At 47.1% G+C, this 10364-nt stretch overlaps 1 protein-coding gene across 2 annotated transcripts in view; it reads left to right on the top strand.

The window, feature by feature from the left end:
- Nucleotides 1-1176: 1176 nt before the first annotated feature.
- LOC144153647 (DCC-interacting protein 13-alpha-like) overlaps nucleotides 1177-10364 on the top strand; it is a gene marked incomplete at its 3' end in the record, with an annotated part of 74376 nt that continues 65188 nt past the window's right edge. Inside the window, 1 exon segment of one of the 2 annotated variants that reach the window (XM_077685302.1) lies at nucleotides 1177-1544. In XM_077685302.1, the coding sequence (XP_077541428.1) occupies nucleotides 1491-1544 (54 nt within the window). 2 annotated transcript variants of the gene reach the window in all.

The following is a 10364-nucleotide window of genomic DNA, read 5'->3' as shown; positions in this document are numbered from 1 at the left end:
TGTTGAAAACTTGATATACTTGCTAACTAACGCAATAAATAGTATACATGCCAATTTTCTGTATAACACAATTCGAAACCAATGAATATGTCCAGACAGCTCTTTATTGTTTTCCAACCCATTTAGTCGCAAAGAACAAATCCTGGCCTACTCGGGATGACATTCGGTGAATTGAAGAATGAATCTTACCCTCTCGTCTTGGACTGAGGAGCCTGCCCACTAATCAGCTCGATTTTACTATTAAAGTTTTCTCCTCCTCCTGGTCCTCCATCTCTTGAGTGCAGCTTTACTATAACGCCTATCTGAATATTGGGATGATATGGCTGTGGTAAATGTACCGAAACATTCCTCCAAATCTGAACAAACATAGCCTTACTGTATGTTTGCCTTACAGGTTACTCGTTTTGCTCAATAAGCCTGCATACTGGTTAGAAGCCTGGTATAAAACCAGCACGCGCCTATACACACAGCAGGTTATTTGGAAATCAACCTACATTATTTGCGCCCCATAGTGCATGTCGGCACACTTTCATGCCGTGACAACGTAAAGTGATTTGATACAATAGTTTCGAGTGTTAGGCAAGATTGCCAAATCTGTTTTACCTTACATAGGATTAGCTGGAATCGTAATGCCTTCTGCCAAAGCCGACAGCCCCGAAAGCCTGGAATTTGTTTTGGTCTTCCATTTTCGCTGTTGCCGGTTGTCAGCCTGCGGCTGTGACCTTTGTTCGAAAGACTGCTGAACACAGGCTGACGCCTAGCTCCGACTCTTCGCGCTCCACACAGGACCAGCTTCGCAGCAATGCATGGGCGACGCCGGCAATGTTTTTTTTCCGGAGCGGTATCAAAAACTATACTTAAAATCACGCCTTGAGCTAGCTTACGCTGTTTTAAATCTTTTGTTACGAAAAAAAGTTGCGCATTCGCGAGATCTGCTGCGGACAAGCACAAAATCTCAACCACGCGCAAAGAAACAGCATAGAGAGCGAGCCCGAGTGAAGCAGACGACAAATGCGGAATCCCTAAGCCGACGTCACGGAGGCGCGCTCCGCAGCGCCGCCCGTGGTCGCGCTCACCGCCAATCCCCGGACTCTCCGTGGTGAATCCGAAACTCTACATGAAAGATTTATTTCTCCATGAGAGTTCTCACTAAGACACTCAGTCAATCCAATCCGAAATGCAAGCCGGATGCATTTGCTTGTTTATTGCTGACGAACCCGTAGGCGCATTTCTGTGCGTTGTGCGTAGTCGTAAGTGCAGTTCTCTTCTACTGCACTGCAATTGCAGGGAGAAACGATCGTTCCGCGCGTTCTGTGTTCGAAAGTAGCAGCCGCACAAGCGAACTCCTCTCCACGGTTCCCGATGGGCTGCAGTGAGCATCCAGCTCAGTGATCGCAGCTGACGCTCGTCAGCAGGTGTCTGCGCCAGACAAATTCGTCCACCGACGACGTGCGGCTCCAAAATAGCCGGTCAGCTGGCCCATCGGCACGATGCAAGGACCGGAGGCGCTTCACTTGGAAGACGCTCTGGAGGATAACCCGCAGGTGAGGCGACCGCGGCACTGCGCTACTGCAATCAAACGCCCGTGGTTTCTCTCCCCGCCTCGTTCCCTGTGTGCCTGTCGTGTGCCGTGTTTGCGTCGTCTGTCATTTTTGTTTTCGCGTGAGTGCGTACGTTGTATCCGTACTTCACCGTCGCACACGCCCGCGTAGTCGCCGTCGCATGCACGCAGTGGTAACTACGTGTTGTCGTGCAGTGCTTGTTTCCGTGCGCGCTCACGGGCCGCCCACGCAAGTGATAGCCTTCGCTTCGAGGTTTAAATTGGTGATATGATTGGCACAGCCGCGTTCATGTAGGGGTAAAAAGAGGAGCGTAGTAACGCGATTGTTCAGAAAGAGCAAAGGGCAAGAGCCGTAGTTGCATCCGCGCTCGCACAGAATCTTCGCAGGCGCGAACGGGGGTCGGTTCTGCCAAGCAGCTGCTGGGTGAACCGAGGTCGTATTGACAGCGAATAACAGATAGGTTCGTTGGGCTGCTTTTTTTTTTGTTTCTTTTGTAAATTGTCCGGGAGCGGGACTGGGCGCCGAAGGCGCACATAACCGTGCGGGTGGGCGGGGCTCGCGTTTCCTGCGTTTGTTAAAGAAATGGAACAACGCTGCGCTGCTCGCACCATGCCTCGTACAACAACAAAAAATAATCGCGTTGTTGTAAGGAGCTAGCCGCTAGCTCACTTCGTAGACAACCTTACTTACACCACGGCAGGAAATGTTCACTTTTAAATGTGCAACCCTTTTAGAAGGAAATGTGCTTTTTTATTCTTCTAGATCCTGTAAACAGGCTCAGTACGTGTTACTGCCTGTAATGCAGAAGTAAAGTGATTTCAGCGTTCGAGCCGGGTACAATTGTCTAGGGACTGGAAGAGAGATGACAAAGCACTTTAAGGAGTTCTATGATGCAGCCGTAAAACTTCACAAAACGGTAAAACAAACCAGGAAGCAAAACAGATGAACTGCTCTACACAATGGCATGTTGGATCCCAAGTACAAAATTGTATGTACTGTCGGGAGCAAAGTCTTGGCTCCATGCGAGCAGTATCCGTAAGGCGTTGAAGCACCGCACCACAAAAGTGGGCTTCCAGGACGCTGGTTGGGCAGCCTCATTAGTTTCACGCATCTTCGTTTGTTCACATGAGTCAATACACACTTGGTAAACAGGAAGACTGAATGGGGCCACTTTGGCTGTCCATGTGAGACGCCTCTTTGAAGTGTGCTCCGTGAGCGCCAGAATTTCTGCTCACTGCAATGCAAGTTAGCATCTGTGGGCGCATTAACGGTCATCTGTGTTTTCGTTGGTCCTTCTCGGCGTCAGTCCTTAAAGGAGCCATGAAGAGAAAATGCAAGTTGGTTTTATTCGAAAGATTTCGTGTTTTATAGTGCCCCCAGCTCTTGTCTGGATACAAACGGTGCTTTATTCACTGAGAAATTAAACAATTTAGGTTAAAATTTTGATTTTCCCTCTCAATCGTGCGTTTTCGTGGTCCCAAATGACATCACAGGAACCGACCGCTCTGCAGCCTAGAGTACCTTCATTCACGCATCCGCCGTACAGGGTAGAGACACGTATACGCTGGCGCCGCCATTTTCGGTTGATCGCTCGCCGCCGAAGCAAGTCATTGTGTCAAAACCGCGCTAAAATTATCGCCGCAACGCGGTTTACTGAAGAAGTTTGAATCATATTGTCTGTTTCGCGTAGCTAGGTCTCGTGGGAAACGAAAAGAATAACGCGTTGAGCCCGTTGGCCCAATTGCGGCGGCACGGGACCGTTCAAAGGTTGTCTCCACCCTGTACAGCGGTGTTGGTTTGTTCTCGCGCTTCTTTACGTTACCCGAACCTAGATGGCGCCACCATACCGTGGCAAGCGTTTGGTTTGTTTTTGCCCGCATTTAAACCTGGCTTGTTTTTGTTCTGGGAGAAAATATTCGTTCCCTGAAACAGTGCTCGCTCGACAAATGGGGTCACGTAAGACACCGTTGCTTGCGTCAATCGGCCAGTGTCGTCTGAGACAACCCCAAGCCCCATAGTGCTGTGCAGCTAAACCAAGCATGCTGTGCGCAGTACGAACAGCAGAACGCATCAGTACTTCTGTGTTTACATGTGCTTTTGTAACTTCCACTGTTTGTCCCATCATTCTTATTGCTTTGTAAAGAATGTGCCCTAAATTTAAGCGCAAATCGCTCGTTCGTCTAGTTTGTAAGCTCTACCTAATTTGCGTCTGCTTCTGCCAGCCTCCGCCAATCGCAGAGCTTAGCTCATGTGACATCATAGGTTCTGTTGCGGGAAATGAGCTGGTGGGTCGCATGACCATTCCCGTTTTTCCTAATTATGTAGCTTATTTGAGCGAAGTTTACGTTAAAAGTGGTGTCAGTATGATTCTAACAAGACAATCTTTTAAATGAACCAAACTTGTGTTTTCTCTTCATGGCTCCTTTAAAGGAGCCATGAAGACAAAATACAAGTTGGGTTTATTAGAATGACTGCTTAGTCCCGACAACAATGATACCAATATCATCGCAATCTTCGAACAAATAACGGAGATATGAAAGAAAACGTGTGAAGCAGTCGCGACCCCCTAGCCAATTTCCCGCAACTTTTCTATGACGTCACTGAACCTTGTTTGTGCGATTGGCGGCTGCCTAACTGACTGTCGCGACGACACATGACTGGACGTCGTAATGGGGCCTCTAGTTCCATTTGACCGCATCACTTGAATGCTAACGTGCAGTTAACGCACTGAAAAGTATGTTTTATTGTTGGCCTGTATGACGTCATTCTTGCTCATAACACGTCACTGTGGCGCAAAATTTAAAAGTTTTAAAATACTTTTTGCTTTTTTTTCGTTAAACAAACATCTTTTGTGGCTGCAATGGATCTGAGTGAGATACTGAATCCTAGTTCTTTCAGATTAAACGAAGTTGTATTTTCTCTTCATGGCTCCTTTAACAAAGTGTCCTGAACTGTGACTCAAACGTAAACGATTGCACACTTGGGCTTGGTTCGAATGAAGTCCATCATGGGCTTTAATCCAGGGTTAAGATTAACGAGAAAAGAAACACCCGATCGGCTCATCTCAGACCGCCAAGTCTGCTGCTCACCCACTATGTTTTACAAAAGAGTTACACAGCCGAAGCCACACCATTTGGTTTTCGTCTACTGCAAGAATATGGGCTTGTGAGAGCAAACGAACGTGTGTGCATCTGGAACAGCCCGCACAGCCATTGTCCAGCAGCAAGCGCTCTTTCGCAAGGTGGCACTGCGATGATTTTTGGCGGCATCCCGTGTGAAGTCAACACTTTTGCTTTGGACAGTATGTAGACGTTTGTGTGATGCAAGTCGGTGCATACATGCACCTACAAACAGGGCACTTTGGCGCCGCAGTTTCTTCATAATCTAAAACCCAACTGCTTTAAGCGCGTTTTAATTGCGTCCTTGCGTACTTGGCGTAATAAGCAAACGTCTTCTCAATTCTCTGGTACGTTGGCGCCTGCAGCTATTGCCTGCATATACCATTTGCCCAGTCATGGGCATGTTACCAGGAAAACATAGCAGTGTTACAGTTACAATTACCTAAGCCACAAAAGTAACTAATACAGTTACTGTGAACGAGTAACATCATTATTTGTTAGCTACGATGTACAACTAAGTCATGGATAACAAACAAAATGATAGAGTTAGTTTAATAGGACCATTTGAAGGCATGCGGAAAGTCAAAAACTGTACGTTGTAAAACCCTAAATGAAGAGAACCTAAAAGAGGGCACACTCGAGCCCAACACCAACAATCGTCATGTACGCCCCATTTTGTTCCATCGACTTTTTTGTTGACGCACCTTTGGTGTCATTATGGATGCCCCATTCTCAACAATCCCCTCAGCCGTGGTCTTTCTTTACAAATTTTGACCAGCTTTTTCCCCTGTGAAGGTCTAATTGTCAGTTTTCTCTTGGCTGAAGGGGAAGACAAAATTTCAAGAAATCACCTTAAAGACCCACATCCAACATCGGTCTTCTGCAGGAAAAATAGTCTTCTTAGCGGCCTTCTTTCCCAAGCTGCGAGGGCAGCTGTGTTGCGGAAAGGTAAAAGGCGAAGAGGATATGGGAAACAAGAAAGTCCAAAAATGTGGAAAGCGCGAACTGCACGTCGGCCTTTAACGAGTGTTGCTGTTGAATGATTTTTCATATAAAAGCAAGTAACTGTAATAATATTTCCTGGTACAGAAAAGTAAGTGTTACAGCTACAAGGTCCTCTGACTTAAAAGTAACTAGTTACATTTACAGGTTACCGAAAAACGCAACCAGTTACCGGTAACAAGACTGCATTTGCCTATAAGTAGAAATCCTGAAAAACGGAGTGCAACCCGGAAGACAGAAGCATGACTGGTGCCCGCATCTTAGGAACTTTTTTCGGGTGATGTTGTTGAGAAACAAAAAGCAAGTAACGGACAGGGAAAAATCAACTACCCTTCAGTTGAAACGACGACAGGGGCATAATTTGAAGCTTTCCAAAATGAAGCCCAACACCAAGCAAAGCAACTTGGAAGCGAGCAACCTTATTTATTTGTGACGATCACTAAGGTTATCGTCGTCGTAAGATGGAGGGGTGCTTTTTCTGTCTTAATTTTACACGGCCATGCACTTCTCTCCAAATTCAAGCTGCTTCGGCTATGCTAAAATGGTGCAGTTGGATAGATGTTGGCTTCATAACACGAGGGATTCAGGTTCGATTCCAACCATGAGAAGTGGATTAATTTTTCGTATTGGCTATTATCCCGGCAACCGTGAGAATTACCGTCAGGAATTTCTCATGGCAGTCACCTCTGATTGGCTAAGCATGCCATGCCCCCGGAGATGTATGGGACAGTTATTTCCTAAAAACTCGTTACTACGAATGCTCTTGTTGCGCTGTGTTATAGCACTTGCTTTTAAACGAGAAAGCTCAGGTCCAAGTCCCGAATGGCTGAAGTTTTTTTTTTCTTTAGCTTTTGAAATGTTTAAAGTTTTTGCTCATGGTGATTTTGTTAATGCTTTTTTATCCTGGTTATTAATATATCAGAAGATCGATGCACAGGACTTCTAGAATAGGTTGGATTAGGTTAAATATATATTGTATCGTGTGCGGGTGGGCTGCGTTAGGTTAAGATTGTTGCAGTTGGGCTGGATTTGGGTAGGTTATGATACGTTAGGTTGGGTTACGCTAGGTTCGGTTTTGTTAGGTTACGTTGGGAGGTGACATTATTCAGCGAATTTTAGGCCAGCCAACTTTTATGAAAACTGCCGTGTGAATTTCACAGAGGTAATTCTCACGGTTGCCGTGAGATTAGACACAGCCTTAATTTTACCTCACCTTACCTATAATTATCATCATCGTCATCAGCTTTCCTCTAGTGTGTTTTGTTTGGACTACAGACGACATCAGTGAGGCATTGAAAGCTTCGCTCTAATATTGTTATCGGTGGCAAAAGATCGTCTTTTTATCACTGAGTGCGACTGAAAGATGGCTGACTTGTTTGTGCCTCTTCGTTGATTCAATTAAAGCAACGATTGGTGCCTCAGACCAACGTTTTCTTGAAACAACTTAGTGCACTTATGAAGGCATTGGCAGCAGAGGCCAGGAAATGTGCGCTAGATGGTAATTTGGCCTTATGGTGTTCTCCTCGAGCTCTCCATGAGTGCCACGGTCATAGTGCTGAGCTGGTGATGACAATGTAGAGGCATCTTGTGGCTCAGAGCATTGCAGTTGGCTGGTGCTGAAGATGATGTTGGCTCAGCTGACAGTCAGCGTGAAGCCAGCATGCCGGCCTTTTGAGGTTGCCTTATAAGTTGTAGTGTCAAAGACTTACCGCCTGACCAAGGTTTGACGCGAACTCTCATACCTCATTCCAACCGTGCATAAGCAGACCACCGCCAGCATGTGTAGCAAATACTGAAAGCCACGTGCTTCATTGTTCATACTTAACACAGCTGCTGGGTTGAAGCAGGTTGATGCAGGTTGAAGCAGTGTGCAGCAGATTGCAAGGCCAAAGTGGACTCCATAAGTGTGCACCATAAACTCTTTCTTTCCTGCATATGTCTTGTTCGTTTATTGTTTGGCTGTGGCTAGCGTTACGTCCAGACGGAACGATATACAAGTGCTAAAGTTCCGTCCAGACGGAACGGAGCTCTGCAGGTTATCCTTCCGTCCAGACGGAATACAATTGAGAGCTTAGCGTTCCGTCCAGATGGAGCCGGCGTGAAATTTGTACAGTTCCGTCCAAACGAAAGCAAAACCGGCTGATTAGATGCCATGCTCACTCTTCAGATTTGGTGTAGAGGTTGCGCCTCGCATAATGGCGCTATTGTACCGGATTCGATTCCCACGGAACACTTTTTTTTTTGCGTGGTTTTGCATGCGTTTTGTAACAGCTAACTTCGTGCCAACTTTACAATTGACGCGGTGAGAGCAGTCGGCCTTGATTTTGCACTCAACCGGCCGCTTCGCTACCGCTCACTAGAGCTAAGGCCGAGGTATCCATCGCCAGAGTTCAGATCATCTGTAGTTCGTAATGGTGATCACTAATTAACGGTTATTCTGGCTAGTCAATGAGCGGAACTGGTTTACACGGGCACAGTTTACCACGGTTAAGTGAACCGCGGTTAGACAAAACCGCAGTTCGCTGCGTTACACGACAGACGAAACTGCGGTTACCCCGTTAACCATGGTTAATGCACACTGAGCTTGGCCACCTCAGTTCGGTCACGTTAACCGCAGTTCCCGCAGCCGCAGTGCTCAAAATCACACAAGTCAGTTTGGATGCAAGTGGCGGCGCATCAGCGGAGGCGAAAAAAAAAATAACCTGGCATTCGGAGGAGACGAAGGGTCTCAAATAGCGGGCGCCCCAAAGCTGCCCCCAAGGGGTGCTTGCGTCCTTTGCGTGGCTCTCGCAGTCAACGCGACTGCCCGTCAGCAGCGGCCCGTTTCCCGATCCACCCGATCAACTACGACAAAATCCGTGCTAACTTTGTAAATTCCGCGCGTCGTTCACCAAAGCAGGCAATCATGGTGCGTTTTCAGCACTCGGAAACGATCGGCGCGAACGTCGGCCGTGCCTGCAAACATGCCGGCGCGCCTGCCCGCACGGCACTGGAAGCGGCTCGAACCGGCCCAGACCACGGCAGCAACAGCTTATCACTGCTCTTCGAAATCAATCTTATTGCGGAAAAGAACTTCCACATGCGAGAAAGTGAATGTTAGTGTGGTGAAAAATTGTTCTATGGATTGTAATTCGCAGTTGCAGAGATAGCGGCGATCAAATATCCACCGCGACGCTAAGCCTAAAGTTCCCAACACCGAGCAGATGCGAGAAAACCAAGCTGGTTGCGAGCTGTTGTGGAAGCCCCTCACCTCGCCGCGCGCGAGTGCGTTGCGTTTTGGTGTGAAGCGACTGTTTTAATGACATTTCCTGTTGTCTACACTGCTTCTCTTTTTTTATCGGGAAGTTAAAAGTGTGTTAATTTATTTTTGTTACGCTCACAACCAAGTGACCGCGATCACCAAGCACACTCAAAATTTTGCGTGTAACAGCCAAAACCGCAGTTTGCGATAACTGCGGTTAAAGTTTAGTAACCACGGTTAAACTTAACTACGGTTACTTCCACCGAGTACTAACTTCAACAAACTAACCCTAACTCCGTCAAACGGAACCGCTACCTCGACCACGCCCGCTTCACAACAAGCAGCGAGAGCAGTCTTTTTTGATATTTACCCATCCGAACGAACCGCTTCCGCTCATTGACTAGCCAGAATAACCGTTAATTAGTGATCACCATTACGAACAACAGATGATCGCAACTCTGGCGATGGATACGTCGGCCTTGGCTCTAGTGAGCGTCGGTTGAGTGCAAAATCAAGGCCTACTGCTCTCACTGCATCAATTGTAAAGTGGGCGCGAAGTTATCTGTTGCAAAATACTGACGCAACCACGCAAAAAAAAAAAATAATAAAGCATGTCCGGGAAGAATCGAACCCGGTACAAGAGTGCAATTATCCGAGGTGCAACCTCTACAGCAAATCTGAAAACTGAACATAGCGTCTAATCAGCCGGTTTTTCTTCCGTCTGGACGGAACTGTATAAATTTTCACGCCGGCTCCGTCTGGACGGAACGCTAAGCTCTCAGTTGTATTCCGTCTGGTTGGAAGGATAACCCGCAGCGCTCCGTTCCGTCTGGACGGAACTTTAGCACTTGTATATCGTTCCGCCTGGACGGAACGCTAGCCACAGCCTTATTGTTTTGAGAGCAGAACAGCGTGTAGCTGTCGCAAGCCAGTGCACTTGTATTACTAACCACACAATGCAAGAGTCGAAATTGCCATTCTGCCTCGGTTGTGACACTGCCCGGCAGTGGCACAACAGAGGCAGCTGGTCCCTGCTGGGACCAGCTAGGACCAGTTGAGAATTTAACCATAAACCAGCTGGGACCAGCTACTATTTTCTCCTGGGTGAGCCAGGCAGAGAGCGAGGTGCATGTTTCCAGAGCTTGCTAGAGAACACCACAAATACAGTGGTGATGGCACGCTCGTTTCACGTTGTGCTTTTCACATTTCATGCCCCTTTCTTTCTTGGCAGCGAAAAAACAAAGCCATGCAAGGGCGGCACACCACAAACAACGAAACTGGGAGATTCGAACAACTCTAAGCTCGCGTATGTGCTGGAAAATTGATAGTGAAGAACTAAAGAAAACGGCACACTTCAAAACAATCGGGAACTGGGTGTTTCGGACAGCTTTCTGATCTCACTGTTAGCCGTAAAATTGTCGATGAGCAATTAAATATTGG

Source organism: Haemaphysalis longicornis, unplaced genomic scaffold, assembly GCF_048455015.1.
Source record: "Haemaphysalis longicornis isolate Haplotype H1 unplaced genomic scaffold, Haemaphysalis longicornis Haplotype H1 scaffold_9, whole genome shotgun sequence".
NCBI lineage: Eukaryota > Metazoa > Arthropoda > Arachnida > Ixodida > Ixodidae > Haemaphysalis > Haemaphysalis longicornis.
Note: the sequence above shows the minus strand (reverse complement) of the source record. Positions and strands in the feature narration are given on the sequence as shown.